The sequence below is a fragment of the Engystomops pustulosus genome, chromosome 11 (genome assembly GCF_040894005.1).
Source record: "Engystomops pustulosus chromosome 11, aEngPut4.maternal, whole genome shotgun sequence".
In the NCBI taxonomy this organism is placed as follows: Eukaryota; Metazoa; Chordata; class Amphibia; order Anura; family Leptodactylidae; genus Engystomops; species Engystomops pustulosus.
In genome coordinates, this window is record NC_092421.1 from 54,443,784 (window position 1) to 54,466,104 (window position 22,321).

Here is a 22,321-nt window from a genome sequence, read left to right on the forward strand (position 1 = left end):
AAATTATAATCTTCATTTTGGAGAACGATCAGCCCATGAAAATTTATACACTTCATTTTGTAAATTTTTTTTTTTTTTTGTGCTTAAATTATAATATGTATATACAACACAGTTTTTGGATACCACAGTGAGCATATATGCAACGGTTTGATAGGAAATATTGTACATTATACTACATGATACTGTAACACATAACACTTTAATAATACATAACGTATTATAGGTAAATCACAGCTTCAGATTAGCGCACATTCCGGATATTTTGAGAAAAATATTCTGAAACCAAAATTTGCAGGTTGACCGATTTGAGCAGATTTTTTATTTTTATTTTTTTTTTTACTTATTTCCAAGCACATTTTCTTAACCCAAAAAGAGTGGAAAATTATTATGGTGGATTTTTTTTATATAGACTTTCATTTTCTAGGATACATAAATAAAACTCAAATTTTTCAACACATCAATGAAAAAAATATATATATATATGACTCTCTTTTATAAAGTTTTCTATGTGATTATACCTTTATATTGCATACTTGTTTTTAAATATATAGTAGATGGAAAAAAAAAAAAAAAAAAAGTTTCATAACTCCCTCATCTACCTCAGTGGAGTTTGACACAATATTGCATATTAAATTGCTATCAAGCTAGAGAAGCTCTTAAAAGGCACATACATTCACGGTAGTTGGAATTGAAGTGGAAAAACTAGAATTTTTTTCCCTGGAGATAACATCTGTTAACAAGCAAGTAGAAGAAACAGCAGACACTATGAGAAATAGTCAACTTCCCCAGTAATTCCCAATTATATTTGTATTCAAAATAAAAAATTATGACCCAATAACTCGCCATATTGGGGAGATGAACAATGGTTTCTGAGAACGGTTTGATATAATCGAGGCCTAATCAGAGCTCAGCTTTAATTTTTTTTCCCAATGCAATTAAAAAAAAAGCTGATCCCTGATTGGTTCAGACTGTTTAGACAGTTTGACTTCTTACAGTTCTGATAAATCAGGCCCAAATAATTATTTAAGAAAACATTAACCAATTAAATCACAATGGCTTGGTGATAAAAAAAAAAAAAAAACCCTCCACACATTTTTTTGTCAAACATAACTTTTTATCAAAGTAGGTGTCTGGGGCTTGAGAAACATGGCTGCTAACTTTAAAAAACACAGCTCCTCTCTTGACCATGGGTAGTTCCTTTTTAGTTTTTACAGCTGAACTGCAATACCAGTGTAAACCATGGTCAGGTGAGGTGCTCTTTTTGGAACAAAGCTGCCATGTTTTTTTAGACCTCTGTACAACTCCTTTAATACAGTATATCCCTCTTATATGGACGAGGCCATCCATCTTCTTTTACAAAAATCAAATATGCCTCAACCAATTCCCAAAAATAAATTACCCAGAACTACTAAATATCTTAAACGCCCCATTAAAAAAAAAAAAAAAAAAAAAAAAAAATGTGGAGAGTTTTTGGCATCTCCTTATATATATATATTTTATGACACCCTTATTGGCAGCACTTTCCATTTAGAAATTAAATGACTCCACAATGATAATGAAGTAAACAAAGGCTGTGGAAATGAAAGTGGATAGACAAGAGGATAGACAATCCCACTTCTACACCTCAATCTACAGTTGAGGCGCAAATCATTTTACTTCACAAATTTACACACCCCTAGCTGAATTTTCACAGAGTCACAGAGACTTGTAATATTTTTCTTCTTTACTGGAGGAATAATTTAAAGTCCATTACCTATAAAGACAAGTGATCTGACAAAATTGTTCAAAATGGCCGACAACTATTTCTCTTTCAATGCAGCAATCATAGCAATACCCGATTAGTAAAAGAAGCAGATATGAGAAAGTCAACTTTTGTAGTAATGCTTATAATACAAAGGTAGCTTTATTAAAATGACACTCCATTATTTATAATATTACAATATTTCATTCAGAAGCCAAAAAAACAAACAAGAAAATAGAAACCTTTGCATAATAAAATTAGATTCTGCTACATATAATATATACTGTTTGCCCAACAAACAAGGATTTTGATTGTTAGATTGCGGTAAACGAACATCCAAAAAAATGAGAGGGTTAAAGCAACAAGTCCCACTCAGATTTTCCATTCACTCTTATGATGGACCTCCAGATAGGTCCGTCCTGATTGGTCAGTCACAGAGGCTTAGATCTTAGTTTGTTTGCTCTTTGTATCTGGACAAATAAGCCATCATATACTGGAATGCCGCTTTCATACAGTTGCTTAAAAATACTTTGGCAATGCCCAAATTGTCATGGAGACCAAGGAACAGCGTTAGATGGTCTTCATAGAGGTCACTAAGACATTATCTAGAAATATTCTGTGCAAATAACGTAAGGAAATAAAAATAAAAACCACCACTGCTCAGTTAGTAGACCAATGACATCTCAATGAAGAAGCTCTGTACCATACAATAGCTTATCCCAAGGTTTAACACTCATATAATTTTGTATATCGAACCAATGAGTCAAGCAGAGTACCCAGTCAGACAAGACCATAGAGCTGTCTACTAAGATATAACCACCACTAAAGCTACCAATCACATCTCTCAAATAAGACTTTCGAGTAGACCGCCATCTTGAAATGATACTGTCCACCAACGTTTATGGCAACCTGAAGTTCCACTAAAGACTTGGGTTCCTTTAAGACTAGTTTAGGGTTCTTTTAAGGATGGGGTAGTTTTAAAAGAGTAATATTACACTTCCTACGCTGTACTGAGGAGACCCAACCAGGTAAAAACAGAGTTGTCTACAGTTGGGAGTCTGTTCTTTCTGGAATAGATATACTGGATTGGCTCAATCCTACATCATGTTTCTTGTAGCTCATAATTGGTGGTAAGGGGGCTGCCTTTCAAGGTAGCAAAAGGAAGCATCGTTTTCCATTTAACATACGTAAAACGTATTTGTATACTTCCCAGAATTCCCTAGTGGAGAATGTATGGCTTTAAGTCTCCATACACTTTTAAGGTTGCACTAATTGGCAAACTCTCCATAAGGAGAACATCAACTTTCTGACCCCAATATTAAACTTGTCAGAGGTTGTCCAGTTGGAGGACATTTTGCCATGACAGCACCCAGGACAAAGTGTCCTCTATCTGGATAGCCTCTTTCACAGTACAAAAGTTGAAAACTACCTCTTTATGAGATCAGACACTACTCCTTATGCACATGCTATGATGTCCTGTATTTTACATTGAAGAAATAAAGATCTACAGAATTTTATCCAAGACCCGCTAGTGCCGAGCCGTTTCTTCACATGTTCCACTATAGTCTCTTATCTCTGGACTGGGCTCCGTGTACATGGAGACTCAAGAGAGCGGAGCAACTTTTTATTTGTGTTTGGCTTTATGAAATTACTTACATATTCTACTTGCATTAATATTAATCACTAAAACTAACCCAAGAAACCCGACCCAAATGAATTGTCCTGCTGACACCTCATTGCATAATCCTACTTCTTGTGTATACAAGTCATTTAAGGAGGTAGAGTAAGAGTCTTGTAAGTCTAGGTGATCCGATCACCAGATTACTTTTGTAATGGAGTATTTTAGGAACTAAGTGTACAATGTAGAATTGCACTATTTATGTGATTCCATCAAAGAGCTACATGATAAATTTTGAACCATTACGGTTTAAGGGCCAGTAACTATTTTTAACAATATTTGGTGGTCCATGAGCCAGGCCTTCCCCTTTAGGCCTTGTACTTGACAAAAGAAATATTTCTTTTTAGGGGGCACTTTAGATCTAAGGACCATAACCAGGATATCTGTAACTAATCTTGCTCACACATGTTTATTCAGCTACTACACCCATAGCACCAAATAAGATACAGAAATAACTCCATAATGTTTGTAACTAGATGTATAGATATCTTTAATACTCATTTCAATTTCTAACTTCCCACAGTTCAGATTCTATTATTAAAAGAAAAAAAAAAAAAAAAAAGCGGTAAGAGACTAAATCACAATTAACAGATCGGTTCATTGCAATAACTAAATGAACTGGGTCAAGATTTTTATCTTTGTGTTAAAGTTCATTAACTTTATTTATTTTTTTTTTTTTCATTTTGGTGCAAAATTGGGAAGAATAAATGGCAAGTAAAATGGGGGTAAGGGTCCCCCATGAAAGACAATAGAGGTTTCATTTCCCAGCTTATGAATGATAATTTTACACATATTACAGTATTTTCCGGACTAGTTTCAAAAGGTGCGCCTTATATGTGAACCGTACTTACAGACAACCGCTGCTTTGAATGGTGCACAGATCTGCCACCTGCTGGTCATTCATCCTTATAATCAGGTGCGCCTTAGATATGAACCTAGATATTTTAACAGACATTTATTGATGGTGCGCCTTATAGTCCGAAAAATACGGTAAGTTAAGCAAAGTCCTGACAAATTTTTCACGCATAAATTAAGCAAAGGAGGAGTCCAAATAAAAAAATTTGTTTACTCAAAACTGCTGTGTATCTAAGAAAAGTTCTAAAATATTCGTTTGTACCCATTTCCCCTCCTTTCGTTATTTAATTGGAATTTCTTATGTATTCATAATGGATATAGACAATTTCAGCTATTAAACATCTAGTAACAACCTGTTAAAGTGTGGAGTACCTTGGCCATGCACAAAGTCTTGTTTTTGTCTTACTGCTGCACGAATGGAGAGCTGTATGTCCGATATTTAAATTTCTGTCCAATATTTATAAGCCCGCCTTTCTTGAAACCCCCCCCCCCCAATCTGTCGTTGGTTAATAATTTGTCAACTTGGCCAAACCCCTTTGTACCATGACAGATCCTCATGAACTACGGTCTATGCACATCAGTTAAAACAAATGTGACTTGGATAAGCTCTTTTGGTTGTACGGTCAGTTAAAATAACGGCTGTGGACACTGATCGATTTTAAAGTATTGCATTTAGTTGAGCCGTAGGGCCACTCCCTTTTTACAGTTCAAGTTATTCTTGGGACTATGTACTTTTCAATTAACTTTGTCTTTAGGTCTAAAAAAAAAATCTTAAGGCATGCAATTTTTCACAAAAAAAAATTATCTATTTTGCAAGGTTATACCAAAATCATTTTCCAAAAACTAGGCAGGACTTTTATAGAGAGAAGGAACATGCAGTGTTTAAAAAACCAAAACAAAATTCCCCACAAACCTGAAACAAAAACCTCTTTGTATGAAGTGTAGACTTTAAAGCAGAACTCACCTCTCAAACTTTGCAGAGATCAGTAGTCCTGTGTCACTAAATGTGGAGTTACTAGATTGTGACCTACAGTCCTCGCTGCTGCAACTCGCTGTTCCCCTTCCCCTTACACAGACCTAGCTGCTGCAACTCACTGCTCCCGCCCCCTTACACAGACCTAGCAGCTGCGAGTCACTGCTCCCCCTCCCGCTACACAGACCTCACAGCTCCCCCTCACCTCTGCATAGAGCTTCAATCCATCCTGCTAACAGAACCTTCAGAGTAAAAAGAAGAATAGGTCGGAAAGATGAGAGCAGTGTCTTAACTAGAAGCTGATGGGCCCCAGTGCAAAGTCTGTGCCAGGCCCCGACTATAATGTATGGTTTATAGTAATAGTCTTCTCATATGGGAAAGTGACACCATAAAGGCCCCCTAAAGCTCTTGGGCCCTGGTGCGACCGCAACCTCTGCACCCCCTCAAGTTCCGCCCCTGGATAAGATCCAAAGTAAGTGGACAAGTAAATCCCTTTTCTCCGATGAGATAGATTCAAGCTTTTTAAAGACACTTGTAAAACTGATTTATGCAAAGTTTGGTGGAAGGTTACAACCCATTTAAAGGAACACCCAGCTGCAACTTTTTTGACGGAAACCAAAAAGGTCATGATCAAAAACTGCAAATTCTATACATGAATATAGGCTAACACAGCATCGGTACAAGATGAGCAATGCCATGTATCACACAGTTAGTTCATTCTGTAAAAAGTTATACATTTATATAATCAGCGGATTAAAAAAAAAAAATAATGAACATATGTCTAAACAATTAGTGAAAACATGGTATCGGGGATGGTCTATGCAAACATTGCTTTCAGGGAAGGGTGGTCCGTTCAATGGACAAGAGTATAAAAATAGCTATCTAGGCACACATATGCTTTACCTCTTACATAGCAGCATGGCTTCCCTGGTAGAACACAATTCAGTGGTATCTAGGAGGAAAATATACAGCAAATCTACAATAATTAGCATTTTCTTATTGTAAGCAGCAAGCATTTTAGAGTTTTTTTTTTTTTTAAAGGCAAAAATGCATAAAAACAGTCCTACAAATCCATGGTCCTTGCTTATATCAATGATCTTAAAATGTTGCATGGGTTTTTCTTAGGTAAATTCTAAAAAAAATATCAATTCTAAGGTTTTTCTTTTTTCTAACAATATTTATATGTAATTCTCCAAAAATTCATGCAAGATACAAACCCTGGGGAGTTGCATAACATTTGTCTTGCATTAACAGCCAATTTTATATTGTTTAGATGCAGCAAAAAAAAAAAAAAAGTGGTACTCAAGATACAAGAGGCCATTTTGAATGAAGCATCAATATCCAGTGGGAAGAAGTTAATCATTTACCAGCAACCAAAACCTGAGTGAAGTTTCCCCCCACCTTGCTTAAAATAGATGTCAAACGTTTGCGCTACGTTTGTGCTGCAGAAATTTCAGTTTGTGCCGCTATTGTTTTTAAGATATTAATACGTTTCCAGAGGTCATCAGCGGTCAACCAGCCCCCCCACTTTGCCCAAATCAAACAAAATTGGTGGCAATCAATTGTGCTACGTTTGTGCTGCTCAAATGTTTGTTTGTGCTACTTTTGTTTTGAATATATTAACACATCTTTAAAGGTCTAAAAGGTCAAGCTACAGCCCCACATTAACCGAATAAAACAAAAATGGTATACAACAAAACTGGTGTCAAACGTGCTACGTTTGTGCAGCAAAAAATTTTGTTTGTGCTATCATTTTTAATATATTCAGAATTTTATCCAGAGGTCAGCAGAGTACAATCTGTTTGCTAGCTCCACTGGATGATTAAACAAGAGAAGTGTCACTAGGTTTGTTTTTTTTACCAGTTCATCCCAAACACTTAAACCTATGTAAACACTTAAACATATCTTAAAAATTATAGCACCACAAAAATTTTTGCAGCACAAACTAGCACAAAGGTAGCAATAACATTTGACATCAGTTTTATTTGATTCGGTGTGTGTGTATTTTGACCTTAAAAGTTATTAATATTTTCAAAACAAAAGCAGCAAAAACTTGAGCAGCACAAACGTAGCAAAAACGTTTGACACCAATTTTGTTTGTTTTGAACAAGGTGGGGGGGGGGGGGGGTGTAACTTCACTCAAGTGCAACCAAATGTATAAGTCCTCTTACCACCAGCCTCTCCAGTAGTTAGATTCAATGGAATTCATCCTTTTTTTGGTTCAAGTAGCAAAGATATACAAAAACCAGTTAAGAATAATGTGATACATAATGTGACTACATCCAGTGTCCTTAAAATGACTCCTGACCACAATAAATGTAGTTAATATCTCAAAATGGTAATATTTTAAGACCCAGTAAGCTGGACAATGGCCTTAAAGGATAGACCCGTAGTCTGGTTACTTCGAGGTTTCCCCTATCCACTTGATAGTAGATAAGCTGCCCAATTTGTGAGGTTCCCAGTTGTGGAACCCCCTGGTAACTGTAAATGAACAGAGGAGCTGGTCACTCATGCACTTACCGCTCCATTCATTTGGGGTACAGTGGACCCCATCCCCAATGATCAGCAAATACCAGGGCAAATTTGGGAAAGCCAGGCAACAGTATAGAGCTAATACAGGTGAATGGCTGCAGCGGTCGCATGTCGATGTAAACCAGTAAAGATATCATAACAAATGGGTAGGGGAATCAAAAAAAAAAATACTATCTTAACAAAAAAAAAAAAAAAAGAAAACCACAGTCACTGGATTGTGAAGCAATACCATCCATTCCCCATTCCATCTGTTCCGCATGGTCAAGCATATATTGAGCTATGGTAATACATGTACTCTAGTAGTAACATTCACATTTAAGGGCTAAAGCGGCAAAGTTTTGGAAAATCTATTAATCCAAACATGTAGAACAGTGCAAAACAATAACATTTTTGGGTACCTATACATTTTAACTTATTGTATTTAGACAATGATAAAAAGAAAAATATTTAGCAATTCAGTCTATTCGATCATCTAGGATTTACATGGACATCACATGATACACAGTAGGTTCTTAAGAGACTTAGGGACCATTTTTTGTGTTATTACAATGATAGCTGCTTCCTCCCGGCCAATAAAATCCGTCAGGGTCTGGGACAACCCTGTTTTTGGCTCAGAGTTTAGCCCAGTAAATGCAGTCAATGATTGAAAGTCAATGGAAGCCGACCAAATCCATGAAACACTTTGCAATGGAAAAAAAAAAGTTCAAGTGACAGGAACGCCGTCGGACGTGACAAAAGACAATATCTTTGGGAAATTTCTTAAAGCATTTTTGGCCCAGCATTTGTTCACAGAAAATCATTCATTTTTGGACTAAACCAATATTCATGAGAATGCATGCCACATGCCTATGCCACAATGCTGTCCCAAGCAATGGAAAGATACTTGGTCAAGAATGTAGAGCAGTGATGGACTAGAACGTGTGGACTTTGAGCCCTAGCAAAACGGCTGCTTGTCAATAGTCAGAGATCCCCAAAGTATTCATCTGCTAGAACCCATAGAAAGATCTGTAGAGCGGGTGCTAAACTCTAATCTAATAAATTTGGATGAATGGACTATGTTCTCTTGAAAACTAGTTTAGCCCATAACTTGCTTATAAAGTAACATATATACCGATATGCTGGCATAAATCTTCAAACCCAAGAGATTGTTAACAAATGGAGTCAACATAAGCAGACAATCGATCATTAGCTTATGGTTTAGTGTTGGCTCGGGTTACGGCAACCAGTGAATACTTCCACAGATCAATTTTAGAAAAATTATCCCCAAAAATTATATTGGCTTTTAAGTCTTGGAATTAGCAATACTCTTATCCAATGGCTGTCGGTGGCACCGGTTGCTTAATAGGGTTTTCCACGGACATGTTAAGCCCATGGAAATATGATGCGGGAACTTCCTGTCCACCAGCCGAACTACGGCGTACACTTCACTGTGTTCGGTTGGTTGGATCGGACCAGCATGTAAGTGATTGATGACCTATCCTCAAGATCAAGTTTATGCACCAATCAGATATTTTGCCTGAGGACAAGTTACCAATGCTGATCCCTAAAAAAACCCCTTAAAAGGAAGATTAGTACCAATACCAGACACAGCCAATGCGCAAGTGGTTTATCATACCATATTTTATGTTCCTTGATAATGTTGCATTTTACTTAATATACAGTATGAGATGAAAAGTATATTAGAATTTGCACAACTATGAGTATTGTTTGGCAAGTTTAGGACGACAACTTACAGGCTACAAATCCGGCCACTTAGCGGCACATTGGACGAGGCGGCTCGGTTGAAAAGAATTTACATTTTATTTCATTTATCCATAATCCACACTTATTTAGGGAAATTCTGCTTTTACATCAGCACCACCCTCAGAACTCTTCATCGTCTGGACTACATTAGGTCATCTGGAACCCCAGTTTCTAAGAAGTGGCAAATGTTGCCTTATTCAATAGAAAAAAATAATTATATATTATCTAAAAATATATATATATATTGCTGTTGAGCACTTTCATGTATTGTATTGTTCGACTTGCTCATTGGTAAATTTTACTTCCAATGTCATTTTGAGAGTCATCACAATGGTAATAGCTTTCTAGTTAGAAACTTCTCCCCAAACATGCAAAATTTTCTAAAATTTGCTATAAGGTGGGAACCTCTGCTCATGGCCCGAGGGGAATCACCTTGAGAAGTTCAGGCCAGGTATTAATAACATAAATTTTTCTTTAAAATAATATAGGACATTAAAATAATAAAAATAAAATGCATTAAAACTGGAGTGAATGTCAAAATGGGGCGAGGAGGAATTTTTCCATATTCATCACTTATCGCAAGAATTATCACTTTTGGTCTCATACATCAGTCCCTATCGTATTGTGAAGCGAATCTTCCCATGATTGAATGGTCAGCTCATCAGGTCCTGCCGCAGCGGGGCTCAAAATCTTTGGTCTCAGGATGCTGGATGACGATACGTGAAAAGGAGCACGTATTCAGAATGAGTTTTTTTTTTTTCGGTCGCCGGATCCAGGAATGAAGCTGGAGTATGGAGAGGAGATAGTCCTGAATTTTAGCAAGCTGCATGATGCCGGCTCAGATGGGCCCTTCGTTGTGCATACTGTGGTTGGACTTGTTGTGTGAAACACAGTTTTGTTCGTTTAGCAGGTTTGCCGTTTCGTCAGCTAACCCGTCGTGTAGCTCTGTAAGAGTCATTTCAATTTTAGTATTTTCACTGTCTGAGGATTGTGGGGTTTTGTCCATTCGTGAAGCCATTAGGGCGTTTTGGTACTGCTGTCTCGTAATCTGTTGAACGGTTTAAAAAAGATAAAAAAAAACAGACACAAGGAAAAAGAAAAAAAAAAGAAGATCAATAAAATGGAACAGCAAAAATGATATCTTGCCATAAGACATATCCCAACCAGTCTCACCACCAATACTTGACCCATTACTGTTTTCACTTATCTCTCGACCCATTTCCAACCCACAAAATACTGATAGTTTTACCCAATTTATATAGTCACGGTAATGTGGTAATCAAGATGACCACACCCATTGTTTTCCTCTTGCGATTTCCCCACCCAACTTCTTCCGTCAGTCTACCCTTGCCATAAATGCCACTCTTCGCGATCCTCTAACCATTCGCCCACCCTTCTAACCAAACTCCTTTCCCACAAGAAGCCTCTCGACCCACTTCCCCACCCATTAGTGTCATTACCAATCTCCCATCCCAGAACACACTACCCAATGTGACACAGACTTTCACATGGCCACCCTTAGCAGGCACCATCAATATCAGATCCCAATTCTGGACAACCTGATATGTGAATGCGGAAACTGTAAAAAGTTGTATTACCTTGACAAACTGCACATCTGTTACGGCTCTCACAGAATAATCGGGAATATATACTTGCAGAAACGAAGAATTTAGCTGATTGTTACTGCTCCCGAGTGTTGGTGTGACGGCGTCGATTCGATCACTTCTATTTAGAGAGTCCGAATGATTTAGCCCACAAGGTCGGGGTGGGGATTTATTTTCCGCTAGAAAAAAGAGAAGAGATGTCAACTTATATATTTATTATTTTTTAGTGTTTTAGCAATATTTGTCAATGTACTCCGACCGTTGACAAAGAAAAATCTTGGACACAGACTTCTCTTCTTGCTCAAAATCAAGTGTTCAAGAATCAGAACAGGTTTCGGGTTATATCTAAGCCTTTATCAGTTAAATGACAACTTCAGCTAGGGCCACCAGGTCCAGCTGTACGAGCTTCTAGATAACTAAAGGGTGAAAAAAATGGTAACAAAAAGTTGAAGTCTGCAGAACGGAGCATCAGGCTCCGCAACAGACAGTACGTTAAAGGGGGATGTCCAAAGTTTGTGAGAACTGCAGCTTTAATCAATTCAATGTGGAAATCAAGCACAGCACTCACTGTGCTCACCAATTCTCTACAATCCCATACTATTGAATGAATTGGGACACATAGTTGACCTGCCACTTATGAGAAAAGAACCTCTGTTCTCCTCTTGTTCCCAGTAACGTTCCCATAAGTTGCCCTCCCCGCCGAAGATTGTTACCAACAGGATAAGCAGTAATAAAGTGGTTCCCTTAATGGGAACTGGTTACCACATTCTCAAAAACGCAGCTAGTGACAGGTTCACGAAGAGCCTGATTAACAACTTTTAGCTAACAATTGTTTCTCTCACGTCCCCATAAGTCGAATTTATCTTTTATTACCTGGAATCACAGGGGGTGTGTCCTGCTCGACCAGAACCTCCCATTTGTTCCTCCCCATGTCATGTGAGCAGGGTGATCTGATGGAACATTGAGAAAGAGCTCTGTTACATCATTGGGCACTTTGTGTCATGTTACATTTGAAACGTCTACCCCATGTATGTATCTGATCACATGATATCAAATTTCATGTGATCAGATACATACATGGGGTAGATGTTTCAAATGTAACAGGACCTTAAATGACACCCTGTTCACATGACATAAAGTGCTCAATGATGTAACAGAGCCCTCTCTCAATGTTCCACACAGCAGCACATCCTAGCAGTGCGACCTGTCAATCAGGAACAAGAAGGCAGGGCAATGCAGTGAAAACTCCATATACCTGTCCCCATTTCTATCATTGTACTCACATCAGGTGAGTTGCATATAAGTTTACAAACTGATTTTTTTTAACGTTGCAGCCACTAAATTATTTATTTTGGGTGGGTTAATTAAAAGGGAATGTTCTCTTTAAACTGGTAAAAGATCATTTTAGGGGGCCTATGCACAGAATTGAGCTGGCCACAAACGTTATGTAATCCACCGTGACCCTTTTTTTTTTTTTTTTTAAACTACATTTCATTTTACACTTTAACAGTTTTCCTCAGACAGCCCTGTTAAAAGAACCATTATCTACAGTGTAAGAATCTACCCCTTTTAGCGGTGTATTCTTTAAAGGTCAGCAATGTAGAAAGGCACGTCGCTAGGTCATTAATTTTAAATAATGTGTGATCACCGCAATGTAAACCGAAAACTACTGCAGATTATTCCTTCATTTTTAATTAAAGTGAGATTACTGCTGGTTAAAAAAAAATAATCTGGCAAATTGTCAAAATCCTCGGAGGCCAAAACTTATTGTACTTGAAACGTGACAATTGTGAGACAGCTTGGAGACCAGCAATGCCACCCATGTCATTATATGCCTAATGTGTAATCCCTTCTGTGGTTTAAGTCTCATATTTTGAACCAAAATTTGAGTTATTTTTAGGTTTTTGAGCCAAAATTGATGTTTGTTCTATTATTTAATAACAATTGCTACTGCTCTAATGAAGAAAAGGACATGGCAGTGGGCATAGACACTGAGCTGTCTGTAATGTGAAGGTTTATAGGATATTGAGTAGGATTTCTAACAGTAAAAAGAGGAAACAGGACTCATAAGTGTGACACTAGGAGTCCTGTTTACTCCCACCACATAGAATAAGTTACATTCTTCTACAATGTAGCAGATTCATTTCTTAAAAGGGGTTGTCCACTTCCAGAAAATTATTTATATTGTTTGTGTAATGAAAAGTTATACAAATCTCCAATATATTTTCTGTATCAATTCCTCACAGTTTTCTAGATCTATGCTTGCAGTCATTTAACAGGAAGCTTCATTCTTTACTTCACGTGGATAAAAACCTGACCCATGGTCATGTGATGTCACACATGTGCATGGCTTGTTAGAAGTATTGCACAGTAAGCAGAGCTGTGAGCCTGTGTGACATTGCATGAACATGGATCCATTTTCATCCACACTAAAGGGGTTTCCCATGAAGAAAAGTCAGACCCTATCCACGAGTTAGGGCCTAACTTTCTGCTCAGTGGGTGCCTCAGTGCCGAGACCCCCACAGATCACGAAAACGAAGGACCCCTCGCGCAGCCGTCTGCTCCATTAATCTGATGGAGTGTCGAGGTGTCCGACGGAGGTACGTGGAACCCCATCGGACCCCTCGTTTTCGTGATCTGTGAGGATTTCACCACGGAGACCCCCACTGATCGGCAAGTTAGGCCCTACCCTGTGGATAGGGTCTAACTTTTCTTCATGGGAAAACTACTTTAAGTAAACAATGACGCTTCCTGTTGAATGACAGCAAGTAGAGATTTAGAAAATGAGGAATTGATGCAGAAAATATATTTTAAAATCATATACGACTTACTACACAAAAGATATGAATTCTTTGCTGAAAGTGGAAAACCCTTTAAAATATTTAGCAGTTTTTAAAGCAAGCCTGTTCCCAGGAATGTAATTTTTAAGTGGTGACAGGTTCCAATAGCCTACGCTATGCCCATTTAAAAATGCCTTGATCCGCATTCCGAATAATTTCATTACTTTATATAAAAGTTTAATTCACATTACCTGGCTCCCTGTCAGCAGCATGTGGCAAGTCCTGGGGAATTGAGTGTTAATGGGCAGCTGCAGCCTGCATCTCATGCATTCTTCTTCTCCTCCACACCATCTCCCTCACTTAGATGCGTGTAGAGGAGAGGAGACTGACACAGGCTACAGCTCCCCTCTCCCCGGGACTAACCACATACTGCTGGAAGGGAGCCAGGTAATGCGAATTAAACTGATATAAAAGGAATGAAATTATTCAGAATGGCGACAAAGGCATTTTAAAAATCAGAATAGGCAGATCAGGCCATTGGAACCAGACACCAGCTAAAAATTACATTCCTGGTGCCAAATGCGCTTTACCTGTACCAGCCTGAACCTGTCACCAGCGACCCCCACCCACAAACCACACACAGTACCTTAAGAGGTCTTTTATATGTTCCACTGATGCCTCTATGCATAAGGATTAGAGCCACCAGTACACAGTCAAGCTACCCTACTCCCATTACTGACCGGTTCTTTTTATATTTACATATTTATGCATGTAGGGATCAATATAGCGATGAAATAGCAGTGGTGCCAGTCATGTACTGTTGGAACACTGTCTTATAGCCCCGGTAAATGAAATATTACAGGTTATGGCATTGAATATTCCTGAGGCTTCACTTTGAACAGGAATTAGATAGAGTCCACAGGACATTGGATCAGGGGGTGAATAGACAAAATGGTATAAGAATAAGTGAATAGATAAGTGCAGGGTTTACCTGGAGAACCAGCTAAGGATTCTGTTCTGCTGACAACAAAGGTACGAGACAGGGACAAGGGAACTGTAATCAAGGAAAGAAGAGATAAGGAACCAAACCAAGAGCACAGAGGGAAACTGTCTACACCAGAACCTCCCCAAGTCATAACATCCCAAGGAGAAGATATGAAGGAAGTGCTGGCAGAGGTCACAACATCTAATAGGGGAACAACTCTATTTTATGAAATCCCATAAAATATAAAACAAACAATGTTTTACAGTGCAACTGGTGCAGAAGGCTCCACATAGGAGGGAAATGTTATCAAATTACAAAAAAACCCTATCATTTCAATGAGATACCGACCATACATTTAGCCATTACATTATCATTACACATCTGTACAGTTTGTAAGTTGAATTGCCCAGGCGAAGCAGGATGCACTTTGTAAATGAAAACAAAGCCGAATTCAAAAGAAATTTGTAGGTATCAGCACGGGCGCAACTAGGAGAGACCAGGACCCATAGCAGACTTCTGATTGGGGGACCCTAGTCCCTCAGAAAATATGCACATCCTCTATTCTGTAGTGTGTCAGGTTGGATACAAAGGCCCCCTGACACTGCGGGCCCCATAACAGCTGCTACCACTATAGTTACGCCCCTGGATACCAGTAATTTACATAAAGGCAAGGTCTGAGGGTTGCTTAAAATAGTTATGATAGTTAAGAATATGTGTCTGATCAATGGGTAGAAAGGGGAAGCCATGGTCCCCTGGAGTATATCATACGGAATCAAGTGTTCATGCTTCACCTGTGATATACACATTTAGGGAAGTTCAGCAATGTTCTAGCAGAAAGGAGTCCCCTGTTCTTCAATTAATGGTCAGTCATCCAGAAATTAGTTCCGAATTATTTTTGCTTTCATACATCTATACAGAATCCCTCCCGAAGGAGTCTTCTCAGCTACACTGCCCCTTAAAGCAGCAAACTATGAATGGGGCCCAGCATGCAGGGAGTTTTAGTTGGAGGGCCACTTCACTTCCTTTAAAGGAACTCTACTCACAGCTAATTCATGGAATAATGCATGTTCTGAAGGGAGGTGCAGGACTCCAGGGATACAGTGAAAACTAGTCCCGCTCCTTCCTTCAGGTCCTGCACTATGAACTATTCAATAAATGAGCTTTGACTGGATGGTTCCATTATAAAAGAATTTGGTTAACAAGCATAATAAAGCCTCTATTCCAAACTGAGAGGTGGTCCTGCATGCATAGTGCTCTCGGTTTAGCTCTATGGGAATGATGATGATGACAGGCGGATGCATTTTCTAGCTTTTGTTCCACAACCGAATTTAAAAAAGGGAGGAACGCACATCCAAAGCCCCCTATCAATCCAGTCTGGCTATAGGATGTTGTGTCAACAGCAACTACTGCAGCCTATTACCGTCTACTGCAGTTGGTTGCTGACTATGTAACTGACTGAAGGAAGACGACACAGGAAATATCGGTTCCCATTTTTCCCTTACATTAGACCCTGTCACTAATAGAAACACAATGCTGGATGTTCCCGTTAAAAAAAAATCTACCATCAAAATCTTCTTCTTTGCGTTATCCACGGCCTCCTTCCTCCTATAGTCAAATTTTGCTATCAGAGTGCTTCCGTGCTGCAGATATTACACAGGAGCCACAGGGGGAGGGGACACAGACTAGCTGTTGCCGTCTAACAGCCTGTGAAGCTACAGCACAGAGGGCTTCTTTAACATCCCCAGGTGCCCTCTGGGCTCGTTAGCATAATATTAATAGTTGATATGAGAAGGAAGGAGGCCATGGATAAGAAATATAAGAAGATTACCAGTGTCATGGTGCCAGGATCCATGAGTAAGTGTCCCTGGTTTATCATGATGGATTTTGATGGTAGATTCCCTTTAATAACAGTTTTTCATCTCCTGTGATATTTCAATAAATACTTTACGAGAACTTTATGTTCAAGACTTGACATTTCAAGTCAATATAAGAATTGGCTAAAAATGTGCCAGGAGAAGTGATTGGCCCTCTCTAAATCATTTGTTTTATCTTTTCTTATTCTTCTCTCCCATCTGTATATTGGACAATAACAGGATAAATAGTGTTGTAACTGTATATTTATCCATCACACAAAATTCACCACAAGATGGCAGTGCACCGCTGCTGCCAACAACCTCCAGGCACAGAATATAACCCTGTAATCAGCGCATTGTTCCAGGGAAATGATGTGTGGATGATCGGCCTGAAATGACGTGTAACTTGCTTTTATGCATTAAGAGTTTTATGACTGTGAGATGTGTGCCCGCAGGCCTTTCCACCGCTCCAGTCCAGGAAACAGCATTGTGGGGAGTTCAGCTCCATTAAGAGGATCGGTGCCTTACTTACCTTGTTCCAAAGCATCAGGAAATACTTGATGGAGAGAATGTTACATTAACTTTTATAATAGTCGGCCATCATACTTTGTTACTAAAGTGTGTATGTTTCCACAACTAGCTGTGAGAATGGAATACCTGGGGAAGCTGTGAGTGCCATCACTCCATAGTATGAAAAGGCACCGGCTTCAAATTTCATCCCTTCCTTCCCGGCTTCAACTTCCACTTTCCCCTGCAGATAGACAAGGATTGTGGTTTTCAACAGGTCAATTCGCAAGGCAAATATATAGGATGAATTGTGCCGAGTGGTCCCTGCATGCTGTCAGGAGAAAGGACACTGTACAATCTGGTCCGCTCCTCCTGCTCTATAACATGCTACCTGCAGAAAGGACACTGGGGGAGATTTATCAAGCTGTCTGAAAGTCATAATATTTCCAGTTGCCCATGGAAACCAATCACAACTCCCCTTTAAAATATTCATGAGCACTGGTGAAATGAAAGCCAAGCTGTGATTGGTTGCCATGGGCAACTAGAAATATTCCGACTTTCGGACAGCTTGATAAATCTGCCCCTACATGTACAATCTTCTCCTCCTGCTCTATACCAAAGCTGACTGCACCCAGGACATTATGTACAATCTGCTCAGATCCTCCTGCTCTATACCATGCTGCCTGCAGATCTGAAACCATGTACAATCTGCTCTGCTCCTCCTGCTCTATACCATGCTGCTTGCACCCAGGACACTATGTACATTCTGCTCAGTATTTTCGGCACAATAACATGCCGTCCACAGACTGGATAGTACAGCAGATTTCAAGTTGACAGATTCCCTTAAATTGACCAAAAGTATGACTTAGGATGTTGTTTTTCAGGTTTTGAATGTTTTTTTCTTACACCCAGTAATCTTTTGACAGTAGTGCAATGACCCTTGTCTAAAAGCAGCCGAATAACTCTGTAGTGAAGTGTCCTACAAGTAAAAAAAATCTTATATTAGACCCCTGTCCATATTGTGCTTATAGGGTATATGGATATAACACAGAGGGGGGGGGGGGTGTCTTAAATCCTTTAACCTTACTATTAGCAATACTAGGCATGCGCTGTAGTAGAGGGCTAAGTGCAACTACACAAAACCACTAAAATGTAAGTAAGGCCATGAGAGTATAGTGGTCCATGGCTGACCCTCAACCTTCATGGCACAGATATTCCGTAAGAGTCACAATGTCTTTAGCTGTCTGACCAATAGGGTTTTTTTTTGTTTTTTTAAAAGACTGTAAGCAAATTTCACAAAAACCAAAAATTGACAAAATTTGCTGGAAGGCACAGAGTTTCCAAATTAGTTTACAGTACACGTGGATCAAAGCGACAAGACTGACCTGTAAAACCAGCACAAAGTAGTCCACCGGCTTATTCCGCTGGTAGAGGTAGTATTCAGGAGACTTCTTATTCCTGTCATCGAACTTGAGCTCCTGGATGACGTTAGGATGTTTCAGCAGCCGCAGGAGAATCTTCTCTGACATTTGAGATGGGCTGAAGGCGTCCACTTCTGCAGGAGGGGGGACAATAGGTGATAAATTACTGCACGCTGGACAACATCCACACAGAGGAACCAGTTTATCATGACTGTCAGCTCTCCTGGCAAGTCGTCTCTAATATACTGCTTTCTACCACATGCTTGTCTAATGCATGAAACTTTTTTACATTTAATAATAATTCTTTATTTATATAGCGCACACAGATTACACAGTGCTGCACAAAGCATGACAAATGGGTCCCAATGGGGAACACAATCTAAACAACCTAACAGTATGCTTTTGGAGTGTGGGAGGAAACCTGAGGACCCAGAGGAAACCCACGCAAACACGGAGAGAACATACAAACTCTTTGCAGGATGTTGACCTGGGTGGAATTTGAACCCAGGACCCCAGCGCTGCAAGACAGAAGTGCTACTCACTCAGCCACCGTGCCGCCCTACATTTACTGTTGCTCAGTTATTCTTCCTGAAAATGTATTAAAAGACCAAAACAACACGATGTTATTACTCTCCTTGCAAGTAAGACTTCTATGAGAATGTATCAGATCACAGTCATGGAAGTGAAAGGTGTGCTAATCACATGTGTACACTGGCAATCTATTCTTACAAAGTGCTTAAAAGGTGTCGTCCCAAATATTTTAAGGAAATCTACCCGGATAATCAAGCATGATAAATCAGGGGCACTTCGTCATTAATGTATGAACCGTGAATGTCGTAATCCTCTTATATTTCTCATTCATGGCCTCCTTCCTTCTAATATCAACTTTTACATTTATGCTTATGAGCCGGAAGGTCTCCAGGGGTGTGTTACCAGAGCCTCTCCGTGCTGTAGGTTCATAATCCGTTACACTGTGGGGGAGGGAGAGATGGTGTAACAGCTTGTGAAGCTGAATCAATGATAGAGGAGGAATAGTAAAGAGTTGTACTAAAAGGTGATTTTACATAGTTAATTCTAAGGGAAACTTGACATAAATGGTAGTTTTAGTGGCTTGAAGCTTCCATTCATGTCACATATACTGCTGCTGCTGTCCCACCACTATAACTCATAACCGGCCATCTGAGACGATGGATGTGTGACACTATACAATGCCATCTCCATAAAACCAATAGGGATTGAATAAAGAGGAATCACACAGCAACAACCAATTCTCCTGACAAACTTTTTCATGATGGGTTCAGGTAGACAGTGAACAGATATATAGAGCAGTGCTGAGTGGGTGTGTGCAAATATATAGAACAGTGCTGAGCGGGTGTGTGCAAATATATAGAACAGTGCTGAGCGGGTGTGTGCAAATATATGGAACAGTGCTGAGTGAGTGTGTGTAAATATAAAGAGCAGTGCTGAGTGAGTGTGTGTAAATATATAGAGCAGTGCTGAGTGAGTGTGTGTAAATATATAGAGCAGTGCTGAGAGTGTGTGTAAATATAAAGAGCAGTGCTGAGTGAGTGTGTGTAAATATAAAGAGCAGTGCTGAGTGAGTGTGTGTAAATATAAAGAGCAGTGCTGAGTGAGTGTGTGTAAATATATAGAACAGTGCTGAGCGGGTGTGTGCAAATATATAGAACAGTGCTGAGCGGGTGTGTGCAAATATATAGAACAGTGCTGAGCGGGTGTGTGCAAATATATGGAACAGTGCTGAGTGAGTGTGTGTAAATATAAAGAGCAGTGCTGAGTGAGTGTGTGTAAATATATAGAGCAGTGCTGAGTGAGTGTGTGTAAATATATAGAGCAGTGCTGAGTGAGTGTGTGTAAATATAAAGAGCAGTGCTGAGTGAGTGTGTGTAAATATAAAGAGCAGTGCTGAGTGAGTGTGTGTAAATATAAAGAGCAGTGCTGAGTGAGTGTGTGTAAATATAAAGAGCAGTGCTGAGTGAGTGTGTGTAAATATAAAGAGCAGTGCTGAGTGAGTGTGTGTAAATATAAAGAGCAGTGCTGAGTGAGTGTGTGTAAATATAAAGAGCAGTGCTGAGTGAGCGTGTGTAAATATATAGAGCAGTGCTGAGTGAGTGTGTGTAAATATAAAGCGCAGTGCTGAGTGAGCGTGTGTAAATATATAGAGCAGTGCTGAGTGAGCGTGTGTAAATATATAGAGCAGTGCTGAGTGAGTGTGTGTAAATATATAGAGCAGTGCTGAGTGAGTGTGTGTAAATATAAAGAGCAGTGCTGAGTGAGTGTGTGTAAATATATAGAGCAGTGCTGAGTGAGTGTGTGTAAATATATAGAGCAGTGCTGAGTGAGTGTGTGTAAATATATAGAGCAGAGCCGAGTGGTTGTGTGCAAGTATATAGAGCAGTGCTGAGTGAGTGTGTGTAAATATATAGAGCAGTGCTGAGTGAGTGTGTGTAAATATATAGAGCAGTGCTGAGTGGGTGTGTGCAAGTATATAGAGCAGTGCTGAGTGAGTGTGTGTAAATATAAAGAGCAGTGCTGAGTGAGTGTGTGTAAATATAAAGAGCAGTGCTGAGTGAGTGTGTGTAAATATAAAGAGCAGTGCTGAGTGAGTGTGTGTAAATATATAGAGCAGTGCTGAGTGAGTGTGTGTGAATATAAAGCGCAGTGCTGAGTGAGTGTGTGTAAATATAAAGCGTAGTGCTGAGTGAGCGTGTGTAAATATATAGAGCAGTGCTGAGTGAGCGTGTGTAAATATATAGAGCAGTGCTGAGTGTGTGTAAATATATAGAGCAGTGCTGAGTGAGTGTGTAAATATATAGAGCAGTGCTGAGTGAGTGTGTGTAAATATATAGAGCAGAGCTGAGTGGTTGTGTGCAAGTATATAGAGCAGTGCTGAGTGAGTGTGTGTAAATATATAGAGCAGTGCTGAGTGAGTGTGTGTAAATATATAGAGCAGTGCTGAGTGGGTGTGTGCAAGTATATAGAGCAGTGCTGAGCGAGTGTGTGTAAATATATAGAGCAGTGCTGAGTGAGTGTGTGTAAATATATAGAGCAGTGCTGAGTGGGTGTGTGCAAGTATATAGAGCAGTGCTGAGCGAGTGTGTGCAAGTATATAGAGCAGTGCTGAGCGAGTGTGTGCAAGTATATAGAGCAGTGATGAGTGGGTGTGTGCAAGTATATAGAGCAGTGATGAGTGGGTGTGTGCAAGTATATAGAGCAGTGCTGAGCGAGTGTGTGCAAATGTATAGAGCAGTGCTGAGTGGGTCACTTTGTGTAAATATATAGAGCAGTGCTGAGCGAGTGTGTGCAAATATAGAGAGCAGTGCTGTGTATATTTATATATTATATAGCAGTAATGTGTGTATATTTATATATCAGTGCCGAGTTTGTGTGTGCATGTGTGTTCAGTATTCATGTATGTAGCAGGGCTGGAAAATACAATGTATATGTGCATACACGTGCTCAAAACACCCCTAGAAGAGCACTTTTCCTTCGTCATTATGGCATGGATTCAGTAACCCGCTCTTTATTAGGGAAAAGACTGACCCTGTGCCCCGCTCTACCTTGGCAGAGAAGAACGGCCACTATAGCACAGAGGAATTGAGAACACGTGTGCACAGAGGAGACATTAGTA

General features: G+C 39.4%; 1 protein-coding gene across 2 annotated transcripts in view; it reads right to left on the minus strand.

The window, feature by feature from the left end:
• Positions 1-272: 272 nt before the first annotated feature.
• Positions 273-22,321, minus strand: part of CNNM2 (cyclin and CBS domain divalent metal cation transport mediator 2) — an 85,770-nt gene continuing 63,721 nt past the window's right edge. Inside the window, exons 4-8 of one of the 2 annotated variants that reach the window (XM_072130779.1) lie at positions 18,637-18,806; positions 17,402-17,495; positions 14,898-14,960; positions 11,121-11,305; positions 273-10,570 (exon numbers count right to left, since the gene is read on the minus strand). In XM_072130779.1, coding sequence (XP_071986880.1) covers positions 10,361-10,570; positions 11,121-11,305; positions 14,898-14,960; positions 17,402-17,495; positions 18,637-18,806 — 722 coding nt within the window. In that variant the 3' untranslated portion in view covers positions 273-10,360. The remainder of the gene's footprint in view (positions 10,571-11,120; positions 11,306-14,897; positions 14,961-17,401; positions 17,496-18,636; positions 18,807-22,321) is intronic. The other variant, XM_072130780.1, reaches the window with a different exon arrangement.